Source organism: Centroberyx gerrardi, chromosome 18, assembly GCF_048128805.1.
Source record: "Centroberyx gerrardi isolate f3 chromosome 18, fCenGer3.hap1.cur.20231027, whole genome shotgun sequence".
Classification (NCBI taxonomy): Eukaryota; Metazoa; Chordata; class Actinopteri; order Beryciformes; family Berycidae; genus Centroberyx; species Centroberyx gerrardi.
In genome coordinates, this window is record NC_136014.1 from 1,524,641 (window position 1) to 1,546,378 (window position 21,738).

The 21,738-nt window shown below is 39.3% G+C and overlaps 1 protein-coding gene across 1 annotated transcript; it reads right to left on the reverse strand.

The window, feature by feature from the left end:
• Positions 1-497: 497 nt before the first annotated feature.
• Positions 498-21,477, reverse strand: cyp39a1 (cytochrome P450, family 39, subfamily A, polypeptide 1). Its single transcript, XM_071899462.1, has 12 exons — positions 21,301-21,477; positions 17,313-17,448; positions 16,005-16,179; positions 15,390-15,539; positions 14,335-14,428; positions 13,356-13,451; positions 12,985-13,075; positions 11,652-11,785; positions 10,063-10,158; positions 8,257-8,345; positions 6,075-6,162; positions 498-1,564 (listed from the first exon to the last, which is right to left on the reverse strand). The coding sequence occupies exons 1-12, from the start codon at positions 21,475-21,477 to the stop codon at positions 1,496-1,498; spliced, it is 1,395 nt and encodes a 464-aa protein (XP_071755563.1). The 3' UTR covers positions 498-1,495.
• Positions 21,478-21,738: the final 261 nt, after the last annotated feature.

Sequence of the window (21,738 nt, forward strand, 5' to 3'; positions counted from 1 at the left end):
TAACTTATCCGCTATAACTGTTTTTCTATTTTAATTGGATTCTTTATAGTCTGTATCTCTATGTGCATTATATGTTCCAGGACCCATTATACAAGCATTTCATTGCACTTTACCCCTTTACCCTGTATATATGACAAATAAACACACTTGACTGACAATGCTATTATTTATTTTATTTCTTTACTTGAAATGATATCTGTCTGATATCATCATTCCTACTTATTATTTTGACTGGCCATTGTTTATTGCCATTTTTCATTGTCATTGTCTTCCTTTTCTGCTATCTTATCTTTCTCAGTTTGATTGGATTTATAAAATTTGCTTTAAATATGACCACCTAAAAACACAAAGGCAACACATAAAAGAAAACTCCAAGTGGTGCAAAAATATCTTTATTGAGATAGTGCAGCTTTAATCTCCTGCAGACAGAAAACTGATGACTAAGCATGAGGTAGAGTGATCTCTGCTTCCTACAGGATACTTAAGATTACATGATGGTATATAACAGCATATTTAAAAAGCCATTGGACCAATGCATTTGTCCATAAAGCCTGAATCCAGAATTGATTTGCAGATATATATTTTTGACATATTTGCAAAGAATCGTTAAGAATTAGACTTGTACATGGAAAATTATGTTTTTGCCACTTTCATACTCCGTCATAATTTACAACACTGTTTTACTTAAGTATTTATGAACAGCACCAACATGAGCAAATGTCTTACAGCTTAAATTACATCACATCAACAAAACATCAACAGACACACAACTGGGGCAACAGTTTTTCACCAAGGGGCACCAAATTGCAATTATAGATTTGGACTTAAATTCAATCTTACATGTTTTGTTGCATGAGTTGGATGTGGGTTATGTTTTCACCCCATTCCATCTGTTTGTTAGCAGGATATTTAAGGAAGCAAGGAAGCAGTGATTAACTTTTCACATCAATTGGCTAAAGGGGGGCGTGGGTTCTCACAAAATACATACAGACATATACTGTAACTTCTGAACAGATTCACGTAACACCATCAAACTTAGCCTATGAGCAGACATATGCAGAGGCAAACCCTCCATTGTTGGCCCAATCAAACAACATCGGGGCACTGGAGAGCTAATTTCCGGACTCCATTGTGTTTAGAGTACCACATAAACCTTGTCGAACATGGTAAAGGCACTGAGAGGATGTCATTCTCTGATCTTGAGGTGAGTTTACCCACAAAGAACTACACTTTCACATTCATTGTCCAGCTCCGTGAGATCTGTCTAGAAACCATGGACTTGTCTGGGTCAGCCTGAATTTCCTGAATTTAATCTTAGGTTTGGGTCAGGCACAGGCTATTCATGTTATTTGTGATTTTGTGACATAAAAAGCGAATTACTCCCCAGGCTTAGTTTAGGTTGGAAATACATTGTTCAGTTGAGCCAGGCACAAGTCCAGCTCTATGCAGAACTACAGCTGTGAAAGCTGCACAGCGAAGTTGCAGGGTGATTGTTCTATCGATGACGGTAATGCACAGTGCAGGGGCCTTCTGGCTGCTGGGTACCGACAAGGTGGAGAGGACTCTGAGAAGAGAGAGAAATAATGACTGAGATAGAGAGCAGACAACTCTGAGTGCATTCACACCAAGCAAGGTTGGAGGGGTTTATTCAAACTCTGGAGCATTTAGTTCGATTTGTTTGAGAACAATGCCATTTGAACTCTGGTGGCACCAAATAACTGCACTGAGACATGGGCCTTGGTCCTCCTCTAACCACATTGCGGTGCGGTTCATTAATAGTGAGAATATAGTCCAAACCTAATACAGGAAATTACCCCAAAATGCAAGGTTTTATGGGTATAAGGACATAGATGTTGACATCTGATAGCCAGCAGTTCCTCATGCTTATAGCATAACAAGTGAGGGCAAACTGCAGTCTGAACTGTCATTTTCAGCTGGTATGAGCACCAGAGGAGAAGGGCACAGACAAGTCCATCCTGCTTAGCTGAAGTCAGCAACAAAGTAAGCTTTTCCTTTATGGTTTGAACCAAAGAAAAACTGCAGGTGTGATTGCACCCTCAAACAGAAGTATTTTGACCATTCATTTGTAGTATGCAGATTTTGCTTTAGTCTCTGTTGTACACAGTGTTTCCACATAATTATTAATCTAAGCGTACATCTATTTGCTTTACCAAATTTTCCATGGCATTTAACCACGGGCTGGTTTCCTGTAGATTCCCGGTGTGTGTGATCCAAGACTTTGGCTACAAAGTGATTTTTTTCCCCTGACGTGACACAAATCTGATGTTTTTTAATCAGTGTGAACAGCAAACAGCTGCATGGAGTCACAGTTTTCAATTCCAATCTGGACCACATGGATCCCGAGGCATGCGGCCTACATGTGACTAGTATTCGAATAGAAATTAAAAATGGCAGCGTCTTACGTCATTCACCTGAGACAACTGTCATAATTTTGGCAGCTAGGCTGAGCCAGCATTAGCATGATGGACAACGAGGCACAACTATGGAAAGAAAGACAAATAACGAACTTGCTGCTGCAATTCAGTCAAAACTGTGAGGCAAATGCTGTACCTAACAAAAATCTGTCTTTTGTTATCACATTGTCTCTGTGACATCACTGTCAGATCATATAGGGAGCTAAAGCTGACGTCAATCTAACAGCAATCTAAAAGGCATATTTGATTTGGAAATATGTTGTAGTAAGCATCAACACACATCGCTTGGCTTAATTTCACAAAAATCCATTTAGTATTTCAGCTAAAGGTTGGCTAACGGTTAAGTTTGGGCAAATAAAACAACTTTGATTAAAGGCATACTGAGTAGGATTTTGCTGGTTGTGGCTTGTAAACACAACTTTGAAAGTTGAACCCTCCTCCCTGCGTTTGCCAGAATGGTAAAAAACTGTAAAAAAAAGTACAGCGAGGAGAAACGTCAAGCAGACAAGGTACATTCTAAAACTAGAATAAATCTGGGGTTGGTTTTCACCCATTGGCGAGTATTGAAGGAGAGGATGGGGATGAAAAGCGACGCAGAGTTGGCCTGTTTTCTGATAGACAGGTAGGTGCCGGTTAGCTTAACTATCATCTTTTCTACTAGCTACGCTAACAACGGTAGCTAGCTGCCAGCTCACGACACACACTAGCTCTGACCAGAACTCCAGTTACTCTGTATTAGAGTTCGGGACCGCTACCGTAGCCACCGTGGGTTTTAGATATAAAACGTATCAGCAGTGGTTTTGGTTGCATGCGAACACACCCGCTGCCAAAAGGTTGACGCCCAGAAATGTCTCGAACATTCAGAAATAAGAAAATCCAGGCAGAAGGCAGGGTCTCTGCAGACACACACACTGTCACACACTACCAATGGGCCATAAGCAATGACTGAGTAGGATCATTTTTGGATGAGTTTATGCTATTTCAAAGGGGAAAATCCTGCTCAGTATGCCTAAAAAACAAATTTCAGACTTCTGAAAAGTCATATTTCAAGCATTTTAATACTATTAAAAGCCTTATATTTTGAAAAAAATAAATAAATATATATATATAAATATATATATTACACTTTTTCAGGATCAGCGGAAACCCTGACTATGACATGTAGGAATCCACATGATTTTTGTGGTATACCACAACTCATTAAGTTCACTGACGAATGGACCATGATACCTCATGCATACATCCATTACACCCTCCCTATTTGCAGAAGGTTAGGGATAATCTGGCCTGTGTACTAGACGAAGACAGAAGGTAACCACATACATTATGCAATTTCCAAGGAAAGATGATGAGATGTTTGACTGGGGGGATGGGGGTTTATGGAATGGACTAAAGATAATGGGCCTCATTCACAAAACTTTTCTTAAATTGTTCTTACTTTTGTTCTTAAGAAACATGCCTACGCAAAACCAACGTGGGATTCATGAAGCATGCGCAGAGTCTCGATTTTTGCGTATTCCAGGTGTATCTGATGATGAAAGCCACTTGTTCCTTAATTGGATGTGCGTGCCTGTTGATGCTGATTAGCATAGGTAGACGCCCTGGCAACTCCATAAAAGGTCTGCTGTCTGAAGGGTCGTGCGCAAATGGAAAGCATTACTGGAGTGGTGGAGAATGGCAAACAGACCCAAGAAGAAAAATTCAAACTCTGAAATAGAAGTGTTGTTGTCGGGAGTGAACTTTTTAAAAGTGTAAGCGGTGGAGTGACAGCAACTGAGAAAAAAAAAACATGGCAAGTAATCACTGATGCTGTCAATGCTGCATAATCAGAAACACACACCTTGAATTAAATGAAAAAGAAACGCTTTGACTTAAGTTAGGTTAGGGTTAGTCTAATTCCAAATAGATGCAGTTTATTAGCTACAGGCGGGGGAATAATATGGAGACTGCTGTCAGGTGTCCAGTCATCAGCGGAGTTGGACACTGGTTTAATTCAAGCAGCATCTCCATCTGATGGTAAGCTCAGACTTTAGACTATATAATAATACTGTTGGTTTTGACTGTAGCTGTTGACAGGAGCTTTCTTCCTGCGGTGTCCAAGCAGCGGAGCGAGTGCGCATATGATAATTATATGATCTCTGCTGGGGGTCTGAAGGTTTATCAGGTGTGGCTTTAGCAATGTGGTCAAGGCAGAACCTCTATCACCTAGAGAAAAACTAGTTGGTCTTGAGACTCTGGTTAATTTAACTTCCATTCAGTCCAATATGTGCCGTGCGTCTCCAGCAGCACCTGCTCAAGATGCACGACCACCCTACTGTTCTGCAGCACCAACGAGTCGCGGCTCCCTGCTGGACAGGGGAAACCACATGTAGGAGGTTTAGGTTGGCGTCACAAATTAATTGAATGTTTATGGTGTGTTATTGTTTGCGATTTAAATAGGGAAATGCATTTGGAGACTGTGCTTTGATGCGCAGTCTGTTTCTCCTGTGGTATGATAAGATAGAACTTTATTGATCAATAAATAATATAATAATATGTATGATTATATATATACGATAATAATTAATCACTTTAATCACTTATGTTTACAATTGAATAGAATTGCCTATGAATTTGTTCATATCGGCCTATAGCTTTGTTAATATGGTTATTATCACCAGGCTTACAAATGGAAACACATTTTGTTGTTAATATGAGGTCTGGAACTGCTTTAATAGATTTCGCTTAAAGAATAAGGCATTCTAAGTAGAAACCACTTCATGCGTAATGCCCCCACGCATGTTTCCAAACACACGTAGATTTTGATCGTACCAAAGAACAAATTCAGGTAAGAAAAAAAATGATGAATGCCGAAATGTTCGTGAAAACGTTCGTAAGTACACTTTAAGATCAAATCTGATCGTACGCACGTTTTGTGAATGAGGCCCATTGTTCTTTGTAATGTGGTTTAGGCCTACTATTCCCTTGATGTGGATTTCCTCCTGTTGTATGTGTTGCTATATTAAGACACTGCTTTATCACCACATGTCTAATATCCAGGGGTCAATGGTATGGTACTCTGCACATGTGAAAGTGTTATAGTCTGTACAAACTAGTATAAAAGGGGGGATTCTTTAAAGATAACACTAAGTTACTATGATACCTCTGTACAGGATCATGCAAAGGCAAGTACTTAAAGTCACATAACTGATGATTACGACTGCTGAGTTCATGGAAACACTGTATATAGTATCTTGTTGGCACTTGCACAGTACTATTAGTGCTAGCCTCAGCTGGAACAAGATAACACTAAGACAGCTAATTTATGCAATGTATGACACTTTTAATAACTCATGTTACAAAGTACATGTCCTTGAGATAATGCATACCCTAGCCTAAGACTAATATGCACTTTTGCTCCTTCTATTTCTCTTAATTGTATTTTCATTCTTCACATTGTTGAGACTAGCTCACTCTTCAGCGGCTGCTCTTGCCTGTTGAAGACCGCTACTTTTTCACTGATTAAATCTTTTTCATACTTAAATCCCTCATGTGTATGTTATGATAAATACTTAATTCATCCCCAACATAAGAGTTACTTGGAGGTAAGCCTCCGAGGACAGAATTCAAGAATGGTATCAGATCTGTTATTCAACTTACAGGTTTGGGCAGCGGCTTCCGGAGGGTGAAGTTGTACTTGTAGAAGATCATGGCTACAAACATGTGAAGCTCCACTATTGCGTACCACCTGTTAATGACAAGCACAGTCAAACACATGAGCTCACTCTTCAGAGCTGCCATCCCAACAGGGTTTTAAACCATCAAAGAACTTTGGTGTCCATTCAACACTTTGCTTTGCTCCCCACACAGACTAGTATGGAGACCTAGTCCATCTGTCCACCTACAAAGGAAACACACATGGGGGGTGGATGGAGGGTGTAGCCTAGAGGTTAGAGAAGCAGGCTTGCCATTAAAGGATTACTGGTTTGAATCCCGAAACCTGGACCAGCTGGGAAAAGAGTGAATAATGCGCTCCCCGCCTTCAACAGCTACTGTTGAGATGCCCTTAAAGGATACGGCTAGTGTTTTTAAATACATTTCTTATCGTCAACAAATCCTACGAAAATAACAAAATCAACAATGCGTTTGCTCTACTCCCATTACTTTCCGACTTCCCACGTACCCTTTTTAGCCTTCAAACCGGAAGTCATTGGCTCCAATTGTAAGCTAAAAACCTTGAAATACAACTCACAAAGACATAGTTTCAATTTTAAAAATCGCTAACTGTTACCATGAAAAGTCAGGCTATTGTAGTTATTACCAAATCAAATTCAAATGGGAACAAATTCTGCATTACGACGGGGACTATTTTCGGTGCTACGGAACTACTTTCCTGATCGAAAACGTGTCTACAGCCGGCTTATTAAGTTGTTTGAGGAAAAAGTAGGCTGGTGCATCGCAATGATGAAATATGCTGCCCAGAGCAACGGCATGGCTCTTTGACGTGTTTTTAATAATTTTTTTAGTACAATGGAGTTCTATGGCTACTGAGACATGGCTTTATTGGGCATCGGCTGCATGGACGAGACTTGTTAGCAAACAAATTGCTGATTTTGTTATTTTCATAGGATTTGTTGAGATCCTAAGAAATGCATTAAAAAACACCAGCCTTATCCTTTAAGCAAGTCACTGAACCTCAAACTTCTCCGGTGTAGCTGCTCAGTGGAAATGGATATTGGTTGTGTGTTTGAATGTTGACATATTTCACTAACTTCATTCAATGTCTACCTTTACAAAACTATCTGTGAAACTATTATAATTTGGAGAGATTCATCTCAATCTCCATCTCCATCTCTAGCTTTCACTCATCCCTATCTCCAGTAGTGTTGTCACAATACTACAATTTTGACATCAATAATACTTAGTTTAATATCTAAAAATGTGATACTACTACGATACTACAGCAAACAAGAAAAAACATCACGCAATGTTACAGAACAACCACTGCACTTTACTTTAAGTTGTGCTTCCACATTGAGCACTGTAGCAACTTTTTGATGTCGGTTGGGTGTCTTTGTAAGTTAAATAAGTGAAATAGTTCCATATTTGACTCCTATGACTACTTTGCCAATCAGTTTGGGTGAATTGGGATCCAGTTCAAGACATGGTGGAGTGTTTGAGGCTGTTGAATGTTTTTAGCTGTTGGACTGCTGCAATCCACAGACCCTCTGTCAGTTCCAGTCCCTCTTCTGTTTACTACTTACTACTACTTTTAACCATTACAATCCTCCCTCTTATTCTTTTAACTATTCCGTCCACACGTACTGTATATGCCCTCTTGGAGTAGCATTTGAAATGGAATTTCACCTTGCAGAACACATTTGGTTTAAGTATCAAACATTTACAAAATTAAGTTTTGAATTCAATCTTTTGTAATACAGTTTTGAACTAGTATTGAAATTTTGCTTATCGTGACAACACAAATCCCTATCCCTCTCCACTTGCCTCATCCTTAGCTCAGCTAGAAATTTCTGCGTTCAAAATATAATGAATATGTTGACCCTATATCCGATATGTTTAAATTGCACATTTTCGCTAGCCAGCTGGATCCAGTAGTGGTGTTATTGTATAACACAGTGGACAGAATAACTGGAGGTGAAGCCTTGTTCCAGGCTGAGCTGACCTGGAGTAATGTTAATAATTCTAGCCAAAGCTCACATTGCCACTTAGTGGTTGACACATATAGAGAGAAACCTAGGCTGAAATTGCCCCACAAATATATGTCATTGGTTAGTAAAATGCAAGATTCCCTAAATGTTTATATGTGTTGTGTTGTTCTCACCTTCCTGGGCATTGGTTCTTGCCTCCTCCAAATGCCACAAAACCCTCCAGGAAGACATTCTTGACCAAGTCTGCTTTCTCCCATCGTTCCTGTAGGAAGACAGAGAGGGCAGGGATGCTTTAGAAAAACAAGTTGTATACAAATGAAACTAGGAAAGGTACTACAACTACTTTGGTAGCTCATAAGGCATTTTAAGGCATCACAAGCATTTTACAAGCACATTGTGCATGATAATTATTTTAATCAGAGCATTATGTAATAAGCAATGTGCAAAAATAGTAGGGGGTTGAATATTTTATGGGTCATCTATAGTTAATGATATATTAAGTTAAATGTAATTTTGTGATGTTTGTCTGAAGATTACATTACAAGAAAAGTTTATCTGTACGGTATGCTCCAAAACGGCTTCTAATCTGCAGGTAATACATTACAATGTACTTCAAGTAAAGTGTTACCGCTACTTTTTTGTCTTTGGGACAATTGAAAATGGATAGCATGCCACTAAAGGAAAAGTGAACAGAAAGACCATGGATTTATGTTATAAACTTCTTTAATGAAGTAAGAAAAATGTTGACATAGAAATGAAACATTTAAACATATACACAGCTGGATCAGTCCTCGCTCACAGGTAAGTAATTGAACTCAACAGGTAAGTTGTTTCTTTCCAAGATTTCTTTCTATTTAACATTAAGTTTAGGTTCCAGTTTAATCCCGGGATTTCCTTAGTTTAACAGTTTGGTTTAAATTGAGTTAATTGAGTTAACACTTAATGGATTTCAATGATTGACCTATTTCAGGTAAATTAGCATTATTCATAGTAATCCCATGCATTTCCTACTAATATGGTGCAATATATACAGTTCATTGGCTGTCATTTGATTATAATCACCTGTTAATTTATTATAATCACCAGTTATTTTTCCTACCAAGATGGCAGTGTGGTGATGTAGCAGAATTCACTTTCTTTCTTTAGGTCTATTTAAGTTTACGTTTTCCCTTTCAGCTATTAAACCTTTAAGTCTCCTTCAACATTGACAGAATGAAATACACTTCCACAAAATTCAATGTCACGGGGCTGTTAGACTCTTATTCTTGTTTTTAGCAGTTTTTCCCAGCAGACATGAACCGAATATAAAAGTTGAGATTTTATTAAAATGCAAGCTGTTTGGCAGATTATACATGCCGAATTTACCAGAACACCCCACCAGTTAGTAAAAAAAAGTCTCAAGTTATATTTTCCAATGTATATTTTTTGCTGATAAGCAAGCAGAAACAAATTGGAAATTGGAGAATTGTTTTTTCCACAAGCTGCACAGAGGCGTTAGCTGTAACAAAGGCTAACCTTGAGCACAATAACGAAATAATGAGACAATCAGAAAATATGTAGAAAATGTTTCTATTGAGGCTAGCGAACATATTCCAGTAATGGCATATACAAGCCACTTATTATTGGTGACTATTGGTTAGCTAGAAGGCTAAAGCACCCAGATATGCTAATGCTAGCTAGCTCCCAGGTGAACAAAGCAGCCGTCCTCACACCTACCTTTGTCCTCGCAACTGTTGCCCGCTATTAGAGCCACTGTACCTGCCATTTTCGCACGCCTTCAGTAGTTAGTTATCAGTTAGCTATCAGCTGCGTAGCTCACCGAGGACTGCAAATGCAAGCCAAGTCTTTTGGGGCGGGCGTCACGGGCGCGGGAGGGTACAACACTTGAGCGGAAGCTGTGTTTTTATTGTTCTGATTATTTATTTATTGTTTATTTTTATTGTATTGAGAGACATAGCAGTAGAAAGAGCAGTACATACTGGTTTGAACTCCTCTGGTTCTGGGAAGTACTGGGGGTTCCTATGGGCCCAGTAAGGAGACACCATCAATAGATCTCCTGGAGGGATGATATAGTTCTGAAATATACACAAGCGCACACACACACACACACACACACACACACACACACTGTTGCAAGGTAGGACGTGGGGTAGAGTGGTGGAGACAGATTGGTTCAGGCCAAGACAAGAGCTTCTCAGGAAAAATTAGTGATTTATTTACACTTATCAAAAATAAACCATGACTTAAACTGAAACATATTACAGGGCTCTCAAAGACCATCTCTCCCCATGGTCCTTGCTGCTTGGGTTTGAATCCTACATATAAACAAATTGGCCCACCTTCTCTGAGCCAAACCAGCCAATCAGGTCAGGTCTCTGTAACATGAGAATTTAAAACAGGTTCCATAGACAGCCCCACAGAAATTGAATGGATAGAACGGTCTTTCCCATTCAAATCAACGCTCCTGGGTGGTCGGAGCGGCGGCCACTGTTATGTGTACCTTTTGATAATATAAAACCTCCTTGGTACCGTTGGGCTACCTTTCATATAAACCGACGTACGGCAAGTCGCAGAGGTGAGAGGTTTTGCAGCAAGGACCAAGCAGTGGAAAACTGGCGTCTTGCGCTATCTCCATCGCTACATCGAGCTACTCATGGATTTTTGGACCGATTGGTTTTAATCGCTCTATATTAGGCTACTGTTGGTAAGTTATCACATTTTATTAATTTAATGATAGTCTTGTAACATTACAAAGCTATCCCTCACAAACCAGAAATCACCATAAACTCCACCTTCCAAGGACACGCACAAATCGATACATGAACTCCCCCATTCCATACTTCACAAGAATATTAAATAAGGAATTGTAACAGCTTCCTTCTGTGGCCTACTTTTATCATGTCTTGGCTGTCATTTGATTATAATCACCTGTTAATTTATTACAATTACCTGTTATTTTCTTACCAAAAATGAATAGCAGAAGCTGAGCAGAATTTTGCAAATAGTTTGACCCTTTTTGTCCAAGCCTGCCAGATATGCAGGCTATTATATACAAGCATACCCATACCTCTGATGTGTACAGCTAAGGTCTGATACATGATTAATATACCTGATAGACCTGTATGTCCTGTTTGGACCAACCCGGGCTGTCTGTGATGCTTATACCAAGGGATACCAAAGGGAGCAGAGAGGCAAAAGATCTCTCTGGACGGAGCGCTCACTCACTGCTGTTTAGGAGACACTTCTGGATTTCACTGTTAAGTTTGGATTTGTCATTCCTGTGTGGAGAAGATTTCCCACCATTGACCATACCGACAGCAGAATTTAAGTTGGGCAAAATATCTTGAGTGACCATAACCTATTCCAGCATAAAATGTATTTGTACAGACTTAGATGAATTGGTAAAACCTCTCTGACCGCTGTAGCAGCCAGATCAGTGATACAGTCGGATCCAGCAGTATAACTACAACCAGTCACAGCAGGTGAAATGGTTGCTGCAGAGGGATGTGTCAGTGATGGGTTTTAGGATACCATAAAGAGACACACACACACACACACACACACACACCTGTATCTTGAGTGGTCGGACCACCCTGCGTGTGATGGCTCCTGGGGCTCGGAGGCGGATGGCCTCCAGGATGCACCATTTGACATAAGGCATCTGCTGTAGGTCCTCAAGAGTGACCCGTGTGCTGCATGGATCTGACACACACACACACATACACACACACACACACACACACACATACACACACACACACACACACATTAATGAACAAGGCATCAGTAAACATGTTGTCCTCCACCAATGATGCAGTCCCACTCGGGCCAATCAGTAACAAATATGTTACCTTGTTTTGACCTTAGTGTAAAATGCTGGAAGCACAGTGGTGAGATGCATCATGCCCCCATGTTTCATCAACACTAGACAACACTAGAGCTGATGGATCTAAACATGGATCCTCCCTGTTTACAAATAAGACCAGTGGAAGCTTAAAAAACTTGCTGTCTACATTGCAAAACATGACAAGCTTGGTATGAAATGTTATCTTGTATGCAGACGTTTTAGTCAATTGCCACATTGGCAGATTATTTTGCTAATTTCAATATATTTACTGGATTCATGTCAGTACTGACTTATTTTATGAAATAATCATACAAGGAATTACATTTTAAAACAAGAAACTTTCAAGGCACTTTACCTTGTTTCAAGCAAACATCTTGAAACAAGGTACTCCTGAAAATATGTAAAATTTTGTGAACCAGCAAAATTATTTGCCAGTGTAGTAAGATACCTTGTCTAAAAATATTCTCAACTAAGGTTGATAATCTAGACAGAAGATACAATTATTTGCCAAGTTTGTAGTATTTTGCAGTCATGTACTGACATCTGCTGGTGTTTTATAGTATTGACCTGACTGAGAATCCCATTGTGCTCTGATTTACCATGGATGGACCACATAGCATTCCTGTTTAGATAGCAGCACTACAAATGTTACGCTTGAAGCAGTACTCACGATACTGTCTCCATCTTCCAAAGCATAACGTGTTGAAGCATGAGCTCAGACACATGCCTCAGTCTACCATGTGATTACCACATACAAAGCTTTGTTATGTCACACAAACATCTGTCAAATTCAATGGCGTGGCATTCCCATCGCAGTGTGAGTGTTATTGTATTGAAAGGATGTTTTAATCGCTTGTTGGGTTCAACTGTTGTCCCCGTATGTGTGTACTGGACAGCAGCACTCTCTGCAAACTGAAGCTATGTCAAACTCTATAGTGAAGTAAAAACACAATCAATCAAAATGATCCTTTAAACTGCTCTGGTGTGAGCCTCAGTAAAAGACCAAAAAGTAATGTAAAGGTAATACTGGAGTTGATGCAGGGGTTTACCCTACCTTGGCCTTTGAGTGCCACTGTGATTTCCTCCATTGCTTTCTGATAGGTCTGGGGAGTGTCCAAAATGAAGGCTATAGCCCAGAATGTGATCTGAAAAAAATAAAAAAAATAAATCAGTCAGTCAACTTAATTCTGTTTTAGCTGGAGAAAAGACATTTTACAATTGGGGATGTTACATAAGTATAAGGGTAAAACAAATGTAGATAACAAATATATACTGTATATGGGTAAAGTAGCTGGGATCTCTTTATATTTGCAAATTCTGTTATGAAAATTAACTAAACTTCAGAACTAAGATTCAAATGGTTCATAAAGTTAAGGTATATGTAAGAATAAATACACTTAAAAATGCCTAAACGTATTCACTCACAGGGATGGCGTTGGCTAGCGAGGCCCATAACATCAGTAATCCGTAGTTGGGCAGAAACTTATCTGTTATTGTGGTGATCAGGTGCTGCAGTAACGTCTGCAGACAGAGACAAATTATGAGCATATTATAACTAGGTTATCATATTTCCAAAATATTGCTTGAATCATTTTCCTTGCTTATCAGCTCTGACACAGAGTTTGATTTATGTGAAGCCTGTGTGTTCATACAATGACAAAACGTATAGTATTGTTTGAAACAACAGGAAAAACATGAACTATCTGAGGAAAAGTTAGGTGTATCTGACCTCACCCTCTAGCTCAATGTACCTTTCTGAATTCTAACTTCAGGGCCTCTTCAATCCAAATAAAAGGTTAGAATCGCCACAGAAAGGAGTGGGAGTATTATCTTCCAATCTTAAATAGATTTGCAGCCCTGACATGACATTTTTTGATACAAAAAACATACTATATTTGGGCATTGACCAATTACAGAGAATCATACCGTACATCATGACAGCGAAATGCATGGTGATCTATACAGGTGTAAGAGAAGTACTTTTTTTGAGAATCATTTGACTTCATTTATTTAAGATGCTGTTATGTGGATTTTTATGTGTTGTTTAAAACTGTCCTTACAGTTTTTATAAGCTAAACCAGCATTTTATCATTTTGTTTTTTAAGAAAAAAGTCTAATATTTTACATATATCTTACATTAAAATGTGTTTAAACAAAAAAATGATGGTTATGATAAATTCGTTTTTAAGTAATTGAAGAATATACAGTAATGTTTTAATCTCATTAATAATAATTGGGATAATATCATATATCGAGATAATTTTGGCCAAGATAATCGTACTATGAAATTTACACTGACCCAGCATCAATCAGTGGACAGGAAGTCTGTATCTGCCCTATCTGAGAGACAAATAGAAAAAGAGAGAGAAGGTTTTAATGGTTGGGGTCTGAAGCCAGGCCTTACTCTGTTGCCGTTCTCAGTAGAGCTATCCTCCTCTCCTCTGTTTACCATATCCCTCAACAAGGACAGCAACCAGCGCTTAGAACTGGCCCACTCCCTGAATAAGAACAAAACAACAGAATCATACTTGACAGTACAACCATGAAAACAAGCGAAGAACAGGCAAACACAAAGATATTTTTTCTTCTTCTGCCTGCCCTAACTCTATAGAGGCTTTGCAGTTGTGTCACAAATTTCGCAATCCGGCTGGTGTCATCTTGGAGGTCCATTACCTGTGCACATATAATGACTAAATATATAACAACCAGACTAGAAAAAAGAGCCTGAAAAAGATTACTGTGGTGTGGCTGTAGATCCATTCAGTAACGTACTAAGTAAATGTGAATAGTCTTAACTGTTTCCAAATTGAGGTTACTGTGACACAGTAGTAAGCTCTTTAGCCCTGTCTCTACTCCAAAACATTCCAAGTTGTAGCTCAGTTAACCTGAACAAGCAATTGGTTTTTGGCTTTGTTAGCTAGCTAACTAGCCAGCAGGATAATTTAGAAAACCAACTAATACTAATGTTAACCTGCGACTACTAGCCACTACCAACACTAGCTTCTACTACATAGCTAATGTGCAAATAAGATGTGTTTACAAGACAGTGATGATGACCAGATGCTACGATTAGCTAGCTAACAAGCTGACATTATCTAAACACAAAATTGACCATATGTATCAGTGGCAAAATGGTCAGTTTCCAGTCAAACTCAGCACAGAAATTATCCATGTCTATTCCATACTGTTAAGACAGCTTAAGTCACAAGTTTAGAAATGCAATCAGCTGTTCTCGGCCATTGTTGAGTTGGCATTACATCACCTGAAAGCCTGAGTTGGATCTCCAATATGCCTGAAAACAGTTAGCAAGTCTAACTCTGCCCCTCACCTTGAGCCAGCTGTTTTGCAAATGTCTACTGTCACTTAGATGGTATTTAAAATTAAAGTCTGAATATAAGATTTACAAATAAAAAATTAAAAATACACTCATGAGGTTGTGGTTTGGAGGAGCCTGCACACCTGAGGAATATATCGGGTAGCTGGGATCCATACTCAAATCCCTCATCATAGATGGCAAAGTTTTCCTTAAACTGCTCCATGGTGAAGGGACTTCCTGGAGAGTTGTTCTTTCCCAAGAGGTTACTCATCACTGCTGGGTACATCACTCCTCTGAGAGAGGAGAGGAGAGGAGAGGAGAGGAGAGGAGAGGAGAGGAGAGGAGGAAGACAACGGAAATGTGGTGAAGGGAAAAGGAAAGTGAAAAATGATAAGGGAGAGAAAAGGGAAAGCAAGCAAAGTACAGAAAGGTACATAAAAGATAACAAAAAGAAAAATGGAGAGGAGATGACAACCTGAGCTGTAAGATATTCCAAGTGTTATGCAAGTTGAAGTTACAGTGATAACAATGACACCATTATACAATTAGTACACTGGGAAATGGTGATGGATTGATGCCATGGAGGTTTATCATACATATTATGCAAATACACTAGATTTTGACATATGACATAAGCAGTCTCGTTACTCCAGTTTAGCAGATCCAGTTTGTTAGTACTGTGCTTGGGTGTGTTCTGTCTAATTCATGGCATTGTGTGTGTGTGTGTTGGCATGGATGAATTTGGGTGTGTGTCTTACCTAACCAATTCACTGAGTCCTCCCTCGCCTTGTGGCCCCAGCAGTTCCAGATGGTAGTTGAATTCTTCAGAGAGGTGGTTGACTAGCTTGGCCACATTTCCTGGGGTCAGCCTGCCTTTGATCAGGGTGTTACATGCTGGGTGGAACCTGTAGAAGCTGTCCTTACTGATGGATGCTGCACACACACAAGGAATAGTCAGAAGCACTCTTAGTCGCCAACTTGCTGGCATATGATACATAAGGGACCTCATACAGAGAACAAGCTTGATTATAAATGAAGTTGCTATTATTATCAAGTTAATATAATATGGAAGTACTGCCTCTGTCAAAGTAAATTCACTACAAATAGTATAGTTATCTCTTTAAGTGCACAGGTACTCAGTCCTAGTGAGCTTACAATACAGAGTGTACTTCGTATGTAAACTGATGCTCTATTAATGATTTATAAACCTGAGTGAGCTCATAGTGTCTATGTAAATAATGTATAAAGGTGGTTTATTGGAGCATTGTGTGCACAATTACTTTTCTTTTTAAAATCACCCATATTCTCATTGAACACAAGTGGTCCAGACACACACACACACACACACACACGCACACACACACACACACACAGGAAACACAATTGTGGAAGATAGACAAAAAGTATTTAAGGTAAAACACTCTACTGAGATAGACTTATAAAAGACAGCACCCGCAAGTTTTTGATATTAAATGTTTAAAGTATCAAAAGTAAAAAACTCCATGTTCAATATAATAGAGGGCTTTCAAGTGAAGTAATGGACCCCCTGGCAACCATGTTGGCGGTTAACAGCTCTTGGACAATAGCTGATCGTGTTTCGAAATGTACAACTTTGCTTTCTCAACAGAACTGAATAAACATGGTGAAGTTATGAGAGCTTTGTGATAATTTCCCCACTGATCCATCTGATTGTTTTTGTGTTTAGATAATGTCAGCTTGTTACCAAGCTAACCATAGTATCTGGTCAGCTAGTAGTCATCACTGTTTAGTTGTAGACACATCTGATTGTGCACTAGCTAAACGCCTAACTTTACTCCACCTCTGCACTTTGCTGAACAGGCATTGCACCCAAACCCTACCCTTCGCCTTGGCACTGGTGAGCCCACAGGAATATACCAGAATGCACTTGTTTCACAAATTCATTGCATTAGATGGTGGTGGATTAGGTCATGAAAGTGCTCCAACATAGTTATGGAAAGTCATGGAAAAGTCATGGAATTTTACATCAGGGCCAAGGTGGGAACCCTGACCCGACTAAAACATCAAGGTTGCTCTCCAGCTCTGACCTGTGTTGTGGACGGGCTCCTGGACAGCCTGTTCAAAGTCCACATCTTTGGACAGAAAAAATGTTCTAAAGTCTTCATGCAGATTGACGAAGGTTAGACGCTTCCCTGCCGCCACCACCGTGAACACTGGACCATACTGCAACACAGGGAACATCACTGAAATACACAAACATATCTGCCATTTAATCATGACAAATAAACAAAAAGATTGTGTGTGATAAAAATATAACAGATGATTGTATAATGTGTCACCAGTAATTGTGGCATAACTGTGCTGTCATGACACTTACGTGTCTGACACTTAATGTACATATGGATGGCCTTCTGTAGACTTTTAATGTAAATATTTTGCACATTTTGCATATCCTGTATGCGGTAAATTCACATATTATTTACACATTCATACATTTCTATTTAATATGTTCTAGTTTTGAATTTATTGGCTGTATATGTTTATATCACTATATTTGCTCTATTCTTATTTCTATTCTTTTTTGCAGTATCCTATTGCAATGTGCCAATTTCACCACGGGGGTCGTTAAGGTTTCATCTAATTTTATAATGAAATTGGAAACTGGATATATTTAAATGAATATGAGCACTTATTCATTTTTGTCTGACTGGCTAGCCCTCAATGTGACTTCACCACTGGGACACTGACCAGCTCTCTCTCTCTCCCTCTCCATTTTTTTTATTGGCATGAACAATATTCCAGTATGTGTTGATGTGCGTGTGTGTGTGTGTGTGTGTATCAGTATCTCTTCAGTGGTGGAGCTGGGTTAGTGTATTCAGGTATTTCTGTTATAATTCTATCATAAAATGACATGACTGTCTTAATACTGCATATATTTCACATTTGAGGAGTAAGTGCATCTCTGTCTCTACCTCCTGTCATGTTGTGACTACATATGCACTCCTCAGTGGGTAGCCATCTTTTTTGTGCCTTCTGTTCTCTACTGGCAATTGGTGGTCACTGAGCCTGTACTTGGTAAGAATGAGTCTCTGCTTTTTATCTCTGACAGAGAAGAGATAGTCTGCCAATTTGTATTCTCTATTTAGGGCCAGATAACGATTTGAACAACTTCTGGTTCTTGTTTGTTTTGTCCAGTGTTCCAGATATGATTTATTTGACTGGTTCAATCATTTTTCCTTTTAGCTTTTTCTGCCTCCACTGTACTCACGATCAGCAGAAATGAACCAAAAACAATAAGCCAAAAATAAATAAGGACGTAATGGGAGAAAATATATATATAATAAAATGAATTCATGAAGAGATAAATAAACAAATCAATAAACTTTCTCATGCACTTTCATGCACATGTCTCTGACTGTGTGTGTAGCCATGCAGTGTGGCTATTCCAGGCTCAGATCTCCTGTGGCTCTGAATCACACAGTCCAGTTCATCTGGGCCACACTGGAGACAAGTCGACAACAACACTTGTCTGTCTAGAGACTCAATGGCAGGAATGAGGTTTACTGAGACATAATCTGCCCTGTTGCCTGCTTTTCATCGACTGAATGTGCTATTTTCTGGCAACATCAGCTTTTTTGTTTAGCAATGTGCTGAACAGGAACAAGCAGGCTTGGTATCAACTGTACTGGGTTATCCTCTGGGGTTATGACAAAAGGGTTAGTTGATACAGACTGATATATAGGCAGTAAACCACAGAGGTGGAATGCTCTACAGCCATAAAGCATGTCCTTCCACATGGACTTCCACATGCCGTTTCTCATTTTGTAGCACCTGCAAGCAGCTAGTGTTATGTAATCAATGCATACATATGAAAACACACACACACTAACATTTAAAGACAGAAACACAATGCTAAAGATTAATAGAGTAGAAATAAACAGAACATTCAGTGAAAGGTACGTGACGCCTTCAGCCGAGGAAATCAACTCTGATAAAATAAGTGAAGCCTGGCAATGGTAAATCTTAGGTAGGTGAAAGGTAGGTAGGTAAAAATTAGCTTTAGGCTATTCATGAATGAGTTATGGTTTAGCCTTTCATACACAATAGTCTCAAATGTAGCTTCCTATGGTTTAATATGTAGGAGTTGAGGAGTCACTTAGAGCGAGTCCCACAATTAGAATCCAAGTTGGAATCGAGAAATTTGGGAGTCGAGCCCCATTACTATGTGGCGGACAGAATAGACATTTCTCGCAGGCAGAGCTGCTCTGAAGACAGAAATAATCTCATAGGTTGAGTTAAACCTCAGTGGACTGAGCAAAATATCCACAGTTTTGGAGCGCAAGTAAGCTAGTTAACTAGCTAGCTTCAATAGCGAAGAAGGAACACTGGTCAATATAAATGGCAATGACTTTGTTTATCATTCATTCATGACCGTGGCATATGTGATCTTGGAAGGTCAGCAGGCCAGCTAACTAGCTTACCTAGATAGCTGTAGGCTAGTATGGCAGTTTGAAATTGGAAGATCAGCTAGGCTAACTGTGATTCTCAATCTTTTTCATATCAAAGACCCCTAATTTAGTAGGCCTACACATTAGGGCCACAGACCCCCATTTCATGAGATTTTGTCTCTCGGACTCTCTTGGAATATTTTTTATTGTTAGATATGATTTTGTCCAGAATTCCATGACTATCTGTATTGTAGGTAGAGAGATAATAGTGAAACTATGACCAAAATAGTCATTCTACATTCTCTAATTGTGTTAACTTCTTGTAAAAGTTGAACAATTCATCAATTTGCTGGGGACCCCCTCAGGGACCCCTGGTGGTCCCCGGACCCCACATTGAGAACTACTGACCTAGACAACTTAGTATGGCTAGATGATTTTTTTTTTTTCAGTTTGTAGCAGTTTGGCTTCATAGTATCAGCTACCTCCTCTACCCCTTGTTTTTTTTCAGTGGACTTCAGTCTAATGTTACTCAGACAGAAAAACTGTGGTTCTATGGCTCCGCCCACTGACGTTTAACTCAACCAATGACATTATTTCTACCTCCAGTGAAGCTCTGCCTCCGAGAATGTTTGTAGAAGTCAAACTCCAATCTGCAGACAGATGATAAAGTATTAGACAGCTGATAATACATGACCATGTGCATGGAGGGTAGTGTGTTTAATAGACAGACACACAGACAGACAGACAGACAGACAAGGTCTTCAATGCTGCGAATCTGAGGCCACAGAGTTCATTACTAATTGATGAGGTGAACTTGACTCCTGATCACACCATGGCATGTAGTTGTAGGAGAGAGAGAGAGGATATTTATATAGCATGTAGGCCAATACGTTTATTGTTTACCATAGGTAACTAAAAGCAAGACATGAAAAAATATTTTAGTCATCTGAAATTTACAATAAAAAGTAAAAACTTGAGTATATGGGAAAAGGGGGAAAAAAATAAAGTGAAACTGTGAAACTGCCTCCAAAACTGAGCGAAGTAAGTCAGTAAGTAATAATAATAGGCTAATAATAATGGTTACAAGAAACCTACCTAGAAATGAATACTAGGGACACAAATTATCCATATATGTAGAGTATATAAACAATGAATGAACATTTCCAACTACTGAGAATTATTTTACATGTGCATTTTTATTAACAGTGACACTTTGCTAGGTAATAACACATTAGAACTTCAGCCAAAACATTTTTTTTTTTTTTTATTGAAAAATAAAAACCAACAACTAACACTGAGAATGACATAAAAAGTTTGACGAAAATCTGTAATCCAGTTCCCTGCAGCTATGTGGCTCAAAAACAGCATCTCATCTCATAGGGCCAACCTAGAAACAAGCCACCCATGGGTGTCAATACATGTCTGTATGTCTTAGGGGGCACATTAGAGCTTACAGAGAATTTATGTCCCTTTTTAGATTCTGACGATTTGTGCTTGATCTTTCACAAGATCAGAATATGTGCAAATTGGACTCAGTTGGGTTAAACACCTTGCCATACCTAATGAACGAACGCAAAGATGATGACTGTAGCTATATTGGGCAATGTCCAATGGTAAAATCACTTACCTTATCTCTAGCTTGAGAAATAAATGTCAAGGGAGCTTTTCCAAACTGGAAGGCAGCACCAAACCAAGGTATCCATCCTCTTATGCAAGGTGGAGAGTTGGGGTGATTTCCACCAAACAAAAGATGTGTAGAAATAACCACAACAATGAGGGCCAGTATGAGAGTGAGCAAGTCCATGGTAACCCAGCAGGGATCTGGAGCTGATGAGCTCCTGACAGCAGGACGGGGGCACTGACCAACAGGCGGAGCCTGTAGTTTGTAAAAAAAAAAAAAAAAAAACTGTGCCGATTTGCTGCTGCGTTCACGTCACATTGGGATACTGGGCAGACACCGGTGTTCAAATGTTCTCGTTTGAAGCCGACAAGACGCCATGATTATAGTCTGTTTTCTGCAGACTTTGGTTGCTCCTGGACAGCCTTTTCCCATTTAACACACAAT